This window comes from Fragaria vesca, linkage group LG3, assembly GCF_000184155.1.
Source record: "Fragaria vesca subsp. vesca linkage group LG3, FraVesHawaii_1.0, whole genome shotgun sequence".
Lineage (NCBI taxonomy): Eukaryota > Viridiplantae > Streptophyta > Magnoliopsida > Rosales > Rosaceae > Fragaria > Fragaria vesca.
This window is the reverse complement of record NC_020493.1, coordinates 617805-634201: the sequence shown is the minus strand read 5'-3', so window position 1 is coordinate 634201 and position 16397 is coordinate 617805. Positions and strand designations below refer to the sequence as shown.

General features: G+C 39.1%; 3 protein-coding genes and 1 non-coding gene across 4 annotated transcripts; 2 read left to right on the top strand and 2 right to left on the bottom strand.

Annotated features, from left to right (window-relative positions):
• The first annotated feature begins 692 nt into the window (after positions 1–692).
• Positions 693–4521, top strand: LOC101300124 (aspartic proteinase A1-like). Its single transcript, XM_004293263.1, has 14 exons — positions 693–820; positions 915–1286; positions 1368–1428; positions 1614–1708; positions 1804–1916; positions 2029–2197; positions 2314–2353; positions 2498–2562; positions 2949–3062; positions 3148–3212; positions 3392–3548; positions 3641–3760; positions 3988–4076; positions 4193–4521. The coding sequence occupies exons 2-14, from the start codon at positions 921–923 to the stop codon at positions 4275–4277; spliced, it is 1539 nt and encodes a 512-aa protein (XP_004293311.1). The 5' UTR covers positions 693–820; positions 915–920; the 3' UTR covers positions 4278–4521.
• Positions 4522–6500: 1979 nt separating this feature from the next.
• On the top strand, positions 6501–7776 carry LOC101300232 (mitogen-activated protein kinase kinase kinase ANP1-like). The gene has a single exon (XM_004295232.1). It carries the CDS (start codon positions 6553–6555, stop codon positions 7774–7776), a length of 1224 nt encoding a protein of 407 aa, XP_004295280.1. The 5' UTR covers positions 6501–6552.
• A 148-nt stretch (positions 7777–7924) lies between these two features.
• Positions 7925–9581, bottom strand: LOC101299838 (DNA topoisomerase 2-like). The gene is made up of 6 exons (XM_004293262.1): positions 9442–9581; positions 9181–9336; positions 9005–9054; positions 8624–8914; positions 8486–8542; positions 7925–8228 (listed from the first exon to the last, which is right to left on the bottom strand). Exons 2-6 carry the CDS (start codon positions 9209–9211, stop codon positions 8136–8138), a joined length of 522 nt encoding a protein of 173 aa, XP_004293310.1. The 5' UTR covers positions 9212–9336; positions 9442–9581; the 3' UTR covers positions 7925–8135.
• A 5535-nt stretch (positions 9582–15116) lies between these two features.
• LOC101299555 lies at positions 15117–15958 on the bottom strand. Its single transcript, XR_184174.1, has 3 exons — positions 15791–15958; positions 15468–15618; positions 15117–15343 (listed from the first exon to the last, which is right to left on the bottom strand). It is a non-coding gene; the product is annotated as an uncharacterized LOC101299555 (transcript).
• Positions 15959–16397: the final 439 nt, after the last annotated feature.

Genomic DNA, 16397 nt, shown 5'->3' with positions numbered 1-16397 from the left:
TTACATTCTGGAATCTTGTAAATTGGTATTGTAGACTTGTGGATATATATGTTGAATCATCATGAAAATGAAATGTTTTGACAAAGAAGAAGTATGGAAATGACATGCCAATGTGCTCTCTCTTTTAGTCGTCATTATTGGAAGGCTGAACATGATATTTTGACCAATACGATAAATTTGTTAAACATCAAGTTACAAAATAGTTATCCTGCGATTTCATTGACTGTTCAGGTCCTAACGGATTAGTCTTTAGACATCGAAAGCATTTCTCGTCACACCTTCGGTGGAGAACAAACTTGCATTTCCGGTCACAATCCTCCATATTGATTTGGGCTTATGATTTGTTTCTGGCCTCGTGGCTCTCCCTATTTAACTGCACTCAGCCTTTTGGGCCTTCCAGCGAGCCATGTTTGTCGACTCATATCATAAAGCACCTGACGGTGGGGACCCAAACAAGTCCAAGACGCCAAGTAAGCAAGGTGAGGTGTCGCGTGCTCACGCAACAAACACCCACCAAATCGGCACGACGCCGCGACACGCAAGCAATTACCTTTTCTGTTGTGGAAACCCCACCAAAACGCTAAATTCGCGGCACGCAACAAAACCCACCTCACCGTCCGATCCTCCCTCTTCAGGCCGTTACTAACCGTTGATCTCGTGAACCCACAAAACGAGACTTGTAACAGAACGCACGCAAAACGAGGGTCACCAGCTTCTCTCTTCTCTCTTTCTTCGTTTTAAAGTCTCTTCCTTTCTTCGCGTTTCTTCACCTCACCAACTTTCCTCTTCCCTCTCAACTCTGCGATAACACAACACACTGGTAATCCGCTCTCTGTTTTTTTTTGTTGATCAAGGAGTTGTGTAGTTAGTATAATATTTCTAATATGGTTTTGATGAAACTTGGAATTATATAGGTAATTATGGGAACCTGCTTGCAAGGGGTTGTGTTGTCTCTGTTTCTCTCGAGCTTGTTGTTGTCGACTCTGGTGTCGTCTGCACCGAATGACGGGTTGGTTAGGATTGGACTGAAGAAGGTGAAACCGGATGCGAATCAGCGGCTTGCTGCAGGTTACAAGAATGGAGAGGGTTCGATTAGAAAGTATCGTTTCGGTTCTAATGTGGGTGACGCTGAGGGGGAGGATATTGATATTGTCAAATTGAAGAACTACTTGGATGCTCAGTACTATGGGGAAATTGCTATTGGCACTCCTCCTCAGCCGTTCACTGTGATTTTTGACACTGGCAGCTCTAATCTGTGGGTTCCTTCCAACAAGTGTTATTTTTCGGTGAGTGGTGATTTATATTGCTAATTGCTGTACATTTAATGAGATGGTGGTTTTTTTGGATTGATGGTTTTCGCAATGTAGGTTGCGTGCTACTTCCATGCCAAGTACAAGTCGAGCGATTCGAGTACATACAAGAAGAATGGTTTGTTTTTGTGCTCATTGTTTCTAGATGTTTGTTTTTATCATTCCATAGGAATTTATCATATGCATTGTTGATTAGTCTCCAGTCTCAACTTTGGTTTGGAACAATTTTAGTGGTAGTTTAGTTATCATGTTGACTGACTTGTTTTCTTTATGTATGCTGATGAGTTGCCTGGTACTGTGCAGGGAAATCTGCTGCCATTCAGTATGGTACTGGATCTATTTCAGGGTTCTTTAGCAATGACAATGTTAAAGTTGGGGACCTCGTCGTGAAGGATCAGGTAATCCACATTTTTGAACACACTACCCCCTCCTTCGCCTGGCAAGAGTTCAGTGTTATCATTTACTCAGACTTGTTACTCTTGATGATTATCAGGAATTTATTGAAGCAACTAGTGAGCCTGGCTTAACATTCCTGGCTGCTAAGTTTGATGGGTTATTAGGCCTTGGATTTCAAGAGATTTCGGTTGGAAATGCTGTCCCAGTGTGGTATGCTCATGTATCTTTGGTTTTGTTTGATTATCTTTTCCATAAATGAATAATTTTGATATTAACTGTAAGAGATGGGGCATTGAAATGTTGAATGTTGAGTGTCTTTTAGGTACAACATGATTAAGCAAGGGCTTATCAAGGAACCAGTGTTTTCTTTCTGGATGAACCGCAAAGTGGCAGCACAAGAAGGTGGTGAACTTGTGTTTGGAGGAGTTGATCCCAATCACTTCAAGGGAAAGCACACTTATGTTCCTGTAACAAAGAAAGGCTATTGGCAGGTTGGTTTTGAAACAATTGTATCTAATACGATGTGTGTGTGATGCTGTTTTTTTTGTCTCAGCATATGCTACTCTCTGTTATGTCCAATTTACTTACTCATGCCTCTCTATTGTAGTTCGACATGGGTGATGTTCTTATTGGTGATAAACCAACTGGTATGTACTCTCTTGATGCCTATGAAAATAAGTTATCGAGTCAAAAGAGCCGCGCTTGTGTTTTCCTCCAAGGAGAGTGGATGAGATAGCAATTCCATTCATGATTTTCTCTTTTGGTTCTGACTTGAGCATACTTCCGTGCAGGATATTGTGCTGGTGGTTGTAATGCAATCGCAGATTCTGGAACTTCTCTTTTGGCTGGTCCAACGGTATGCACTTCCAGTTTGTTTGCTTTGCTGTTAGTGAGCTTTGCTCAATTTGTCTTTAGAGGATATAGCTTTATCCAGGCCTTCTTGATTAAGGTGGTTCCAGTTCACGCTTTAAATTTTGAGGCTGAATATTGTTATATCACAAAATGAAAAATTAAGTGGTACATAGTAAACCTTATTAAAGAATCAGTGTTTTCTCCTTTGATTTTGTAGTCAAAGAATTAATTCCTAACCCTCTTAACATGGTAAACCTTGAAAATATGAAATTATACTTTTTTTGTCAGTCACTGCTGATACAAAGGGCATCTTTGGCATAGTTTGTGATTACAATGTTAATGATATGCTGCCTTTACGGTTGTTTCTCCACTCCCTATATGAAATTGCAGACAGTGGTTGCCATGATAAATAAAGCCATTGGAGCCAATGGGGTTGTTAGCCAGGAATGCAAGGCAGTTGTTCAACAGTATGGTCAAACCATTCTGGAACTCCTCTTGGCTGAGGTAAACTACTTTTCAGATAGATTTCCTTTGAATCATGGAAAGGAGAGAATCATATTCACTGTTGCTTGCATAATTTCTCCAACAGGCCCAACCAAGGAAGATCTGCTCCCAAATTGGAGTGTGCACCTTTGATGGGACTCGTAGTGTTAGGTCAGGATTTAATCCTGCTGAGCTTCTCTTAATTTTTCTTTTCCAGATTTATCAAATTATCTATGGCATATTTTCTTGTATTAGGGAGAAAAATCTGTTTGTCTGCCATTCTTCTTATATATCCAATAGGGTGCTGGCTTAGGCTAGAAACTTATTGGTTGGCAATTGTGCATGTGTAGTATGGGCATTGAGAGTGTGGTGGATAAGAACCGTAAAAAATCTTCTGGAGTTCTTCATGATGCTTCATGCTCTGCTTGTGAGATGGCAGTTGTCTGGATGCAAAACCAGCTTCAGCAGAATCAGACCCAGGAATTTATTTTGAACTATGTCAATGAGGTAAAAGTGGTAGAGGCATTGCTTGATATAGCAGTGTTCTTACTGGCACTCTGTCTCTTGGTTTGCTGATTCAACAATATACACTTCTGCAGCTTTGTGATCGAATGCCAAGCCCCAATGGACAATCGGCTGTTGACTGCCAACGTCTTTCTACCATGCCTACCATTTCCTTCACCATTGGTGGTAAAGTTTTTCCGCTCCGTGCAGAGGAGGTATGACAGAATGCCAACTTGTTTTTAGCTTTGTGTTTGAATTTCCCTTTATTCTTCTTAAATTACTGTTTGTCTCCTGGTTCCCTCAGTCTTAATACAAAGGATGAGCAATCTCTCTTAGACAAAACTTGGAAAATAATCTTATTGTTAAGAGTCCACTATTTTCTGGACAATAATTTACTGTGCATTTTCATCACATTGCTATGGTCTCTTTCTATTCTGAGCAGTATGTACTCAAAGTGGGCGAGGGTGCTCAGGCCCAGTGCATAAGTGGTTTCATTGGTATGGACGTTCCTCCTCCCAGGGGACCTCTCTGGTATGATCACATCATTTGATACTTGATTCCTTCTCGTATATATTGTTTGTCATGTTTTATTGATGGTGAAATGTCTTCAGTTTGAACTCTAATTTTACTGATATAATGTGATGCAGGATCCTAGGAGACGTCTTCATGGGTCGCTACCACACTGTCTTTGATTATGGTAAAAAGAGAGTTGGATTTGCTGAGGCTGCATAAAGAGATATTCCTTGGGGACCCTTTTATAGCTGATGTTCGTGTTCATGTTTAATTACTTGCTATGTGCATGCAATTGTACCTCTAATGGAATCAGTGGATAAGGAAATGAAGGTTGTGGTGGTGCATGTTGTCCTTTGCTGTAAATGAAATGTTAGCAACCTTTTATCTAATGTTGTGCTTCAGAGTATTCTCTTTGCTTGTTTTTGTTTTCTGAGACTAGGTGCCGAATTTCGATTCCTTTAAACATTACAAACTAGTGTTTTAGAAGCAATACAAAAACAAACAGGAGCACAGCCCCCTGAATATCCTAACAACAGTCAAATGAAACCGGACGATCTCCACTCTTAACATATGGTGTTTTCAAGTCACAAATATTAATTCCAAGCCAACTCTAACAAATTCCACCGACTCAGAGTCATATGTACACCATGCCAAATGTGTATAGCTAGGTGCCAAATATCGATTGTTTAAGCATCACGAGTCATGCAGCCTAAATCTTCTTTCCAATAACACTACTCATTTTTCGGTCACGCATACGTCTTTGCCTAAACTTGTCAAAACCCTGACGAATCAAGAGTACTCAGAGTAGTATATTAGAAAAAGGATTACACCAAAGCATGATGTTCTCTTACCGAAAGTAAACAACAAACCTACAACTCGCAACAATACAAAGAAAACAAACAGAAGCGAAAGTTGGAGAGCACAACCAATCTCTAACAGTAGAAGAAACGTGATGCATGCGGGTCTGGGAAAGCTTTGCTGAAAGCTGTCACGTACATCACACCTTGGATGAAGAGGAGGTGAGAAAGGCAAAGGAATAAGGTAGGTGGCATGTGAGGATAAGGGACTAGAATCATTGGCTACTTTGCTTATTACAAGGGACATAGCACAAGGAAAACGTAGCTCTATATTATACAAAGTGCAGACGTAAGGCCAAAGCTTACAGCTAGCTGAGAGATCGCAAACCGTCCAAAGCAAAATAGGCTACAACAGTAACTCCAACTCACTTACTGTAACGACCAAAATGGATTGGTTGGCGTGAGATAAGTTTGAGAATGTGAGTTGGGTTGGTTTTGGTGGCTTTTGGCGGCTCTCACAACAGAATTCCGACTCAGGAATCACTATAGAGACAAAACTTTTGTCATTTTAGGAGTCGGATGCCATCGATCCAACCCCTTTCCTTTATCTTATTCCGGTCCCCTTTCTCTCGTTGCTTTGCTTAATTAGGTGTATAAAGCTCCACAAAGAAGTCATCTCTTGGCAATCTAATGTTCATGCATGTAGAAAAAAAAAAAAAAGAAGACAAAATACTTTGGCAAAGTTGGAGCTTTCTCTTCCGTTGTGTATCTTGTTATATAACTATTTGCGAGTCATATTGTTTTGATAGTTAATTGATGAACTTAATCCACCATTAATTATGTGTTTTTATTTATCAGGTAAATTACAACTATGTAAGTTGAACTCACAACCTCCCACTTACTAAAAAGAAAACTATGCCATCCAAAATACCAAATGATACTTGGCTCGAAATTATGTGTTTAGTAACAATATTGTTAATAATTTTGAAAATAGAAGTAGTGTTAAATAAACCTAGCCGGTTTGATTCATGCTGCTCATCTCATTTCTAACCCTAATTGCATATTGGACAACATGGTTGTCAAAAAGAGAAGGAAACAACCGAAGACTATTAACACTGATGAGTGTGGTGAACTTAAACTATTGAAAGACCAAAGAGTCGCTAATTGAAGTCAATCGATCTACAATTTAAACCTAATAAAATTAGGTCGAAATCAGAATATCCCATCAAGATAGTCCAATCCACTGTACCTACAATTGTATATTACAGTACAGTTCATTCTCATTACCTCATTGTTGATCCATCGAGTAAGGATTAAGATAAGTAAGTAGATTAGCGCAAAATACTCCACCACATGCCACCACGTTGACAGCATAATCCATCCAATTAACTTAATCTTATTTCCCCCAACTAAGTTAAGTTAAGCAACCGCCGGCCATGGTGATCGAGCTTTTACCAGTTCCCCTTTCCTTCCGCCACGTGGAATCCTCATGCTAGAGATTAGAGATAGAACGACGACGGCGGCCGTCCATTGGTCCAAAAGGCCGAAAGGTTTTTCTAAAGGCCAACCAAACCCTACACCTTTGTATACAAGTAATTTCCCTATACGACTATATATACTCACCTCCCACCAAACAAAACAGTCCATTGTTCCCCTTCAACTTCAAAATCATCAACCAATTCTTCAGATAAAGAAATATGAACTGGAAAAGAGGCCGAACAATCGGCGTTGGCTCCTCGGCCACCGTGTCCTTAGCTCGGTCTTGTGTTTCCGGGGAGGTTTTCGCGGTGAAGTCAGCAAGTCTCTCACATTCACACTCTCTTCACGTCGAGCAAGAGATTCTGTCTACTTTGAGCTGTCCCCAAGTCGTGTCTTACAAGGGCTGCAACATCTCAACGGAAAACGGCAACGTTCTCTACAATCTCTGCCTCGAGTACGCACCGGCCGGCACGCTTTCGGACGAAGTTCGAAGGCAAGGCGGGTCACTAACAGAGTCTACGATGAGGTCCTACACGAGGCAGATACTATTAGGGATGGAGTATCTGCATGCTAATGGTATTGTACATTGTGACATTAAGGGTCACAATATTTTGGTGACAGATGAAGGCGCCAAGTTAGCAGATTTTGGTTGTGCTCGACGTGTAAATGGTGATCATTATGGCTCGGTTACAATTTGTGGCACCCCTCTTTACATGGCACCCGAGGCGGCGCGTGGAGAACAACAAGGATTCCCGGCGGATGTGTGGGCGCTAGGGTGTACAATCATCGAGATGGCTACCGGGCAGGCGCCGTGGCCTAGTGTTACAGACCCGGTATCGGGTTTGTACTGTATAGGGTTTTCAGGTGATGTGCCAGCGATTCCAAGCTCTTTGTCAAAGCAAGGTAGGGAATTTTTGAGCAAGTGTTTGAAGAGAGACCCATTGGAGAGGTGGTCAGCTAGTGAGCTACTCAAGCATTCTTTTCTTCTGGAGGAAGAACCCTGTTGGAATAGTCCCACAACTGTGTTGGATTATGGTTTATGGGACTTGGAGCAGTTTGATGATATGGAATGGGAAATAAGTACCTGTTCAGACTCGGCTAGGGAAAGAATTCGACGGTTGAGTGAAGGGAATGTCGATACGGCGTCGTTAATGCTCAATTGGGGTTGTGATGGAGATTGGGTGACAGTGAGAAGCAACAAGGAGGTGGATATATTGCCACAAGATGATGATCAAGATTATGAAGATGAGGCAACAAATACAAATTCTAGTGCTAGTAGTAAAAGGTTGGGTTTGGGCACTTGTAATGGTAGTTTTAGCTGTAGGGATATGAAGTATTGGCCTTTGAAGGCCTCAGTTTCCAAATGTAGCAGAAATGTGTTTTGTGTAAACCCAAACTTTGATAATGAGGAATTCTGGTTCTTTCTGCATGACATAGTATAATGATGTGGATCTGTTTAAGGCCCTAGTTCATTAGACAAAGCAATCAAAATAGCTAAAATCTGAAAACTATTATACTACTAGATGTCATATGATCACTTCACAATCTTAACAAGGAGCACATGTTAATAAACCTTACAAGCTAGTTTTGCAATGTGAGCAGTCTGCATTCAAGTACTAACTAGTAGCAAGAGCTCATAGAAACTTGTTAATATATAAGGTACCAAGTAGATGAGGCATGCATTACAAACCCGAAAATATGGCAGAACATATCAACAAGAATAGAAAGACAACAACGCACATGAATCCTGGATTGGATCTGAATGCAAAAGGTCAAATTGTCCAGCAAGTTCATCCTAATTCTACTTGCTATTTAATTCCTCCACCATATGTAGAAGCTTCTGAAGTTCTGATTGTTGTTGTAGTCTAGGCACTGCTGCAACATCCATCTTCATCTGTGACATTGAAACCTAGTTAATTCACAACTGATTCATAAGAGTCGAACAACATAAGAATTGCGTTTTTTTAACAAACTAGCTAAACCTGACAAAACTTCAGTAAAAGGAATATTCAGCTCTCCATATAAAGTTTGCAATTAATCCTACAGTGAAAGCTAGCTTTCCCTATTATCATACATTTCATCTAATTCATAACATGTGTTGTGTTCAAATTCTAAATGAAATTGTTATGTAACTCATCCAAGCTGAATTACCTGTTTCCAATGAAGTACTGGAAGATGCAAACCAATAAACTTCTGCTTCTCCAGTTTCTGATATATTAATACAATATTATATCAGACATGAACGGTGAGAAAGTAAAATGAAGAAACTAAGTCAATAAATATACATACATCAAGTTCCAGTTCAAGAGCAGCGAGCTCCTCCAACCACAATGTCCTTGGAGTTGAACCTTCCAACTTTTTAACCTTCAGGTTGATCCTATCTATATCAGCCAATAATACTTGCAACATTTCTGGACAACTATCTCTGGAGACGAGCGTAATAATTGACATGGCTTTTATATACAGGTCAGTGCTAAGTTTATTGACATCAACCACTCCACTATCTAAGACACCACTCATAAGTGCAACCTTGTTTTCCAATTTTGACAAATGCGATCTAAGGGTGAGCAATAGTGCTGTCTGCATGCAAAATAGTAATGCACTTACCATTCTATTGTGTTCAAAAAGTTCCACAATTACATCTGCTTTGATAACCATAAGTAAACTCACCTTTCTTTTCTCATAGAATTGGAGTCTTAGATGAAACAATTCCTCAAGAACTGCGAAGATCAAAAGCAAACAGAAACTCTGGTTATATATTGTATCACCAAGAATTAAGTAGACCACCAAAAGCCAGCTATGTTAACTCATACTTTGCTCTGGAGTGTCATATCTCTTAATCTTGCCTTTAGGATTAAATAGGTGCATGTTACTCATGCTTCTTATACTCGTCAGTTTAAACGTCTTACACAAATCCTCTTTACTGCTTCTTTCAAGTTCTTCACAGTATCAGACAAGTGGATGAGAATGTCAACATCTATGTTGGAAAAATCTTCATAACCCTGCAGCGCATACATAATTTCCATTAGAAACATAAAGACCTGAACTGCATCTTAACACTTAAGGTATATGCGGTGAGATAGGCGCAAGTATTCTGTTGACTTTACCTTAATCATATGATCCTCGGCCAAGCCATGCACTTCCGAGATAGAGCCAAGAAATTCCAAATAATCTTTAATGCACGAACCGATTGGCAGCTCTGTGATCCTGAGAGTTGACTCATCTTCTCTCTTTATGATCCCACAAGTAGTGTAGCACACACAAGAATCGGTAACAGTTTTCTCAATAGTTCCGGTAAAGCCTCTATACCAAGGAACCATGGGCGCCATTTTATCATCATTAATCAAACGTTTCATGTTTTCCACAATGTCTCTTGGATTGAAACTAGGGATGTAAGAGGTCCAGCCAGTAGGCCCAGTACCTTCAAAACCATTGACAAGAACTGTTGGGATAATTGGTAAATACCTGTATAACAAAAAACAGAGGCCTCAACACTGCACCGAGCTTGAATGTGAATGTGATACTCTTTAGTTTACAGGCAGGGAATGTAAGAGTACCATGTTGGCTCAATAGATATGCCATCTTCATGCAAGTAGTCCAGAAGCTTGTCATCATCCTTCGGAAATAGGAACCTTGTGATAGGAGAAAATTGAATAGAAAGATGATTATCTTCTCCCTATATGTGGAGCAAAAAATCAATATAAACATAAAATCAAAAAATAAAATTGCATACTATGATGAAATCTTATTGAGTGATAAATATCTCACCAATTGACGGGCCATTTCAAGTAGATTAATGTTTTTGCTGCCGACACAAGCCTGTGCCATTTCAATGATTGTACTGTCAAGACTCTGCCTATCATGATAGTATGCCGAGAGCTCACACACAGGACGAGACGAGACTGTTGCCACATAATCAGCAAATTCGGCAACTATTGCTTCCTTGATAAGGTCTTCTATCCTAAAAGAGGCGAATAGAATCTGTCTTTGATGAGGCTTCAAGCCATCAACCATTGACGGAAATAAGCGTTGCAGAACAACAAGGATGGAAAAGGGTATAAGCTCCTTGTCAACAAAGTCACTATAAGTTACAACTTTCTCCTCATGATCAAGTTGCATACCAGACTGCAAACTTCCCACCTCAAACTTCTTGCTGAAAGCGAGTTCAATTGCCTCATCATCACACTCATCTACCCAAACAAAATCCTTCTTCTTCCTTAAAAGCTTTTCAAAATAATCCATCCCTACATCACCTTCATCAAAACCCGCCACATCCTACAAAGACAAGAAAGTGAAAACAATACTATGCGTTTTACAGCAGTTTGTTACTTACTGGAGCAAAGTGAAAACAATACTGAAGCAGTTTACATCAGTTTAGTTACATATCGGAACAAAGTGAAAAACACTCACCTTCTCAATTGCCCAGCCACTTGCATTGCCCCTCAAACTTTCCCTCCAGTGGGTAAACACCGTAACATTGCCAACCCTTCAGGGAAGCGACGCCGTCTAGCTGCAGCGAGAATTAATGAAATGATTAATTAACTAACTGAGCTAATTAGTTGTTAATCTGGTAATTAATTAACTAAATTTAAATACTTACTGCGACAAATGTGGTTGAAGCTCCGGCGAACTCAGCGTCCTCGAACTTCAGCTCGGGCATCTCGGACGACTCGTAGTCTGTAGACTCGACGTCGTCGTTTTCACCGACTGAGCTGCCGTCGGAGCTGTCGTCGTCGTCTGAGATTTGCATAACGAGGTCTGCGGCGATGTCGCCGTCGAGTCCCGGTGATGGGGCGTCCTCCGGGACCTCCACCGCCATGAAGAGGTGGTGATCGGAGCGCGGGAAGAGAGAGAGAGAGAGAGTGTGAGAGTTTTAGAGAGAGAAAGAGAGGGAATTATTGGTGATCTGAGAAACAGTGAAACGACGGGAAACGGAAAAAGGAAATGGAAATGGTTTGGGCCAATGTCTAGCCCAATCCGTATTCAAAAAGCCCGGTAGTACTTATGTCCATGGGTTCAGTCAGACAAATTTAATGGTCCGGATGACTGGATCACCAAAAAATAACAACACACTCACGAAACGGCGATATTGTTATGAATACACTATTCGATAACACACAAGAGTTTTTCATTGTTAATCAAATGTAAGAGATGGCCATGGCACTACCCGAATCCAGATTGTCTCCAGCTTAGAATTTCTTAGTTGAAGCATTGTCAAAAGTTTCAAACTCATAACTTAAGTCTAGTTTGTTTCGCGGAAAGTATGCATCAGGAAATAAAAATTGTTTTTTTTCCTGCGTTTGGGGAAGCAGAATGAAATGAAACACTATCCTGATTGAAAGGAAAATGTGGGGGAAAGTAGTTCCTTCCAAAATCAAAATGAACCACTTTTCTTCCTTCTTTTCTTGCATTTAGGATTTCATTCATTCTTTTCCTGCATTTATTACTCATAACTCAATATTTTATTATTATAATTATAAACTTTCCCAATGACTTTCTTTGTGTTACCAAACATCGAAACGAAAAGTTCTTATAAAATTTCATTCCCGTTCACTTTCCAAGTTGTTAGCTGTAAGTCAAAACTCTTTAAGCGCACTTTGTCATAGCTTATGCTCGTATAAGGTGTCAAAAGGTGCTTTAATTACAAAATTAAGCAATAAAATATGTTTGGTAAAAATTCAAAAACTGCTTATTTTAAAAGTTACACCATTAACCGATCGAGATAGCATTATCTGTATGTACATACAGTCAATTCAAAGACGTGAATCCATATAATTCCGGCCAGTAGTTGCATGTAGGTTAGCTAAACTCAGGTAGGTCAACACGGTCGAATTAGTACTCAATTACAATGTATACTTAGCTCAAACTCAAGTAATTAATTGTATGAATCGAATTAACACTCAACCCGAGTTAAAATTGTAACCTATCTGAAAATGACAATTATCAAGCTGTCCAAGTGTACCTTAGTATCAGCCAATCTCAGAAAGTATTTGCAGTTAAAAGTTAAAACTAAGCTGAACTGGTCACATACTGGTGCTAGCTTGCTAGTTACCCTTTGGTTATGTCCAACCAATTGATCAATGATAGGAGCACAAAGTGCTATGTTTATAATGTATTTCCGACCCTATTTAGTTATGTAATTCCTTTAACAATATTCATATTAACTAAGTTTGTGATTTTAGGTCATAAATAAAGCCGAGGAGCCCAAAAGAGACGAAAAGGTGAAATCTTGAAGGAAAATGAATCCATGTTGTGTAAGGAAAGAAATCAAAAAATCTGCTAGAAATCGCCAGTCAATTTTGACAGAAGATTGTGATCAGTTCACAACGATCCAAGAGATGTGACTATATATCAATAGAAAGCTACAGGAGTCTACTTTCCAGAACTTTTTACGGATTGTCAATACCTATTTTGGAGAAGAAGTTATGACCGTTTGAGTGGCCGAATGCCAGTCTGCCCGAATTTCTGATTTTGACCAAAACTTCTATTTTGAGGCCCAAACCACATTGGCAAGCCCATGGACGAGTTTTGAGGGTTTTATAACCCTAATCACAGCAGAAAATAGGGGGAGGACGTGAAGATTGAAGGAGGCCAGCGATCTCATCATCATCAGAACCTCCATAGTTGCGAACTCGCACAAAGAAGCCACCAAGCCATCATTGATCTCTCCATCATTCACGATTTATCTTTCATTTGTCATCTTTTATTCTCTTTGTATGATTTCGCAGCCATGTGTGGCTGAATTCTCTTAGTTAGGGGCAAGGTTTGAAGCCCCAAGAATGTTTTAAATATTGTTTTGAACCTTGGTTTCAAATTATTGAGTCTTTCAAATTGTTTATTTGGTTTTGGTTTATGGGGAACTCTTGCTTGTTTATGTTCATGTATGCGCAACATAGAACATTATGAACTTGTGAGTGGGGCTAGAATTAGGTTGTTTAATCTCCTAAACGGTTAATACGGCTTAGTTCAAAGTAGTGAAACCTATAGGACAATAGGTGAAACCAAATAAAAAGGATTGCATGCTAGGTAGGCGTTCCACACTAGTTTTTCATACTTGTTCAATCAAACTTTCATTGATCTTAATGCTTAGAATAATTTGTTGATAGGATAACGTCTATATCTTGATCGGTTATTCTAAAGGCTTAGTAATGGTGCGTTCATCTTGCTTAAGTATTCAAGGGAAGTAATAAGGACTTACGCAGTGCGTTCACGGTTTGTTCTTGATTGATACCGATTTGTGACTTAATGATTGAAGTTTTGGTTGTTAACATGTCTTGAAACATAATTGGTGGTGGATTTCTAAGTCTCTAACATCTCATCCATCTGATCTTTTCTGTTTTATTTTGTTTCTTTATTTTCTCTTATTTATAATCACAAAACCTCATATCTCTAGTACTATAATATTCTATTTTCTCTTGTTTTATAATAACATAATTGTAAAGGTACCCTCAATCCCCGGCTTTTATAACGATACCCTTATTTGCTATATACTACAATTGATAAAAAAAAATTTTAATTGAAACGCTCGGTTTCAGTCGCTATCAATCAATCGAGCTTGGTAATATGTACATCAATAAAAATTACCGCACCTAAGATCAATCTCTCCATTACAGCTTAAAGCTTTTGTATATATACTGTTATATATGTGTTATATATCCTTAATGCAATATCGAAACGATCAATGGCATTTTGATCGATATATGTGTGAAAAAGAAACGTAAGGGAAGATGACCTAAATGAAGCTAGGGTAAAAATTGAAGTACTGAGAAGCGAAGCAGATAGAGTTGAGTGCATGTGAATATGTGACAGCAGCTAGCTAGCTACCACTGTTGAATGTGGAAGATGGAGTGTAAGTGATGATCACCAGCTCGCTAGCACATGAGGTAGAGAATCCATGACAGCCGAGTTGCTCAAACTTTGTTGAAAAATAGAAGGTATCTATGGTACAGCCATTTCTGCGATGCTGCATTATAACCTAAACTGGATAAAGTGCAGCTGCTGCACCAGTCATATCAGTATACTACGTACTGCTAGGTGCTAGCTAGCTTCTTCATCAGCATGCAGCAGCAGGCCCGGGGCCGGGAGGGCCTTCCTCAAATCATACAACAAGAAAAGGAAAGGAATCTATTCGCCTTGCAAGTGCTAGCTAGCTAGCCCCAGATTGATTATTTATCTTCTAGCTAGCCAAAGAATCTACGTACTGTAGCCAATGAGTTTCATTGTTGGAGTACTATTGTATTTTACTTAGGGACCTAAATTTTATCAAAGACAGAAAATTTTATCGAAATAAATCATGTGTTCACAGTTAAGCTTGGGTACATACATATGATGATCATATACGTACGTCGTACGTACAATTCGGTTCTTGCAATCCGAAATTCTGATATTTCGAATATTGTAGAAAAGAAACTCGTACTATAATGAAGAGCGCTCTCTCTTCTTCTGAGATTTCAAATACATTGTAGAAAACAAACGTCTCTGTAGTATGACTAGTTGAATATATCAACGCCGGGGTGATGAAACAAGGAACGTGAGCTCTACTTAATTATGAGCTTCGAGAGCATTAGCTAGAAAAACAAAATTATCATATATATGTACCATGTAATTGAGAATGTGATCTGAACCTCATTGCATATATAACTTGCATTGTTAGAATCCTGCAGGATGAATGTGTTGTATGATGGACAACCTAGTACGTACCACTCCAACAAGTCATATATAACACAGAGAGGAAAGAGAGAGAACCCATAAATATCTTTAGACTACAATAATATTACATGATATTATAATAGCAAATTAACCCATAAATAAACTCGATCATCTCATACAAATCTTCGTACGTTGATACAAATTACCAGCAATTAAACTCGTCCGAACCCATTTCACATTTATTCACACTGATCGATCTCTACTTCTCTGTAGCTACTTAACTTGGCCCTTCCCTTGTTAAGCAATCTCTTCGTTTTTCTCAACTACTCTCACTCCCTTTGCAGATCTAAGCTTACTCGCCTGTCAAAGCATGAAAGAACTTATTGTGAGTTTACTTATGAACTAGAACACAGAAAAGAAGAAATGCAACCAACATTAGCAGTGCCTCATGTAAATCTGAGTGTCTGTAAATATATATATTGACCTGGTCCTCAGTAATTTCCACAGCAAAGCCATCTACAATAACAAGAGACTCTGTCTTCCTGTAAGTTCCTGGTTCGAGGGTGCTTTCCAAAACCTCATCATGCTTCCGGCTCAGATACATGTCCAGCTCATCTGACCTCCCTTTCTTTCTTCTATATATACATACATACAAACATAAGTAGAAATAAGTAGCCCATCATCATGAAGAAGGAGAAGAAGAAGAAGAAGGAGAAGAAGAAGAAGAAGAAGAAGAGAAATAACACGAACTACGTTAGTTAAAGAGTAGCAAATTAATTAATCAAAGAAGTTGTAGATAGAACTGACTGATTAGATCGAAGGAGAGCGTATTGAGGATCATAGTTCATGAAACAATAGTATGATTCGATCTTTGTATTTTCCATTCTGGCTGCTAGCTATTTCTACTCCCTTTGCCTGTTTGTTCTAGCTTGAGAATTGCTATATGCTAGCGAGGCTAGGAACTTCTTCTTATATATAATGGCCTTGGGCTAGACGGTTCTTTTTATACATGAATACGAATATATACTTGATGTCACAAGAAGCCAATTAACATGTCTATTTACCATATTTCTGAACCATTAATCTAGTTACCGACTAATATGATTAGTTGGAGTCTTGGAGACTATGATAATTTTACTTAGCGAAATTTAATTAAAATGAAATCATTAACCTAAAAATTAAGTGAATGAACAAATATATTCGCCCACCGGAATACGTTAACACCGGTCCTTTATTTCAACATCTACTTCACGAGAAAGTGATAGTACGTGGGAAAACATCAATGATCCACATATGGAAGTTTCATGCATAGTGTTTGAAATTTACATTAACTTCCTGTCGAACATCTATTGGATACCAAGTCCCGCAACAACATGATACAATCTTTTAACACCATTGCATCTCTCTCTCTCTC

Bases quoted from the DNA above. Each gene is read 5' to 3' on its own strand.
- LOC101300232 (XM_004295232.1), top strand. From the start codon at position 6,553: ATGAACTGGAAAAGAGGCCGAACAATCGGCGTTGGCTCCTCGGCCACC.
- LOC101300124 (XM_004293263.1), top strand. From the start codon at position 921: ATGGGAACCTGCTTGCAAGGGGTTGTGTTGTCTCTGTTTCTCTCGAGC. The intron at 3,063-3,147 runs GTAAACTACTTT...TTTCTCCAACAG, and splicing joins TGGAACTCCTCTTGGCTGAG to GCCCAACCAAGGAAGATCTG. The intron at 3,213-3,391 runs GTCAGGATTTAA...GTGCATGTGTAG, and splicing joins GATGGGACTCGTAGTGTTAG to TATGGGCATTGAGAGTGTGG.
- LOC101299838 (XM_004293262.1), bottom strand. From the start codon at position 9,211: ATGAGTAACATGCACCTATTTAATCCTAAAG. The intron at 9,055-9,180 runs GCAAGATTAAGA...TGATCTTCGCAG, and splicing joins GCACCTATTTAATCCTAAAG to TTCTTGAGGAATTGTTTCAT. The intron at 8,229-8,485 runs GTAATTCAGCTT...TCAATGTCACAG, and splicing joins CAGTACTTCATTGGAAACAG to ATGAAGATGGATGTTGCAGC.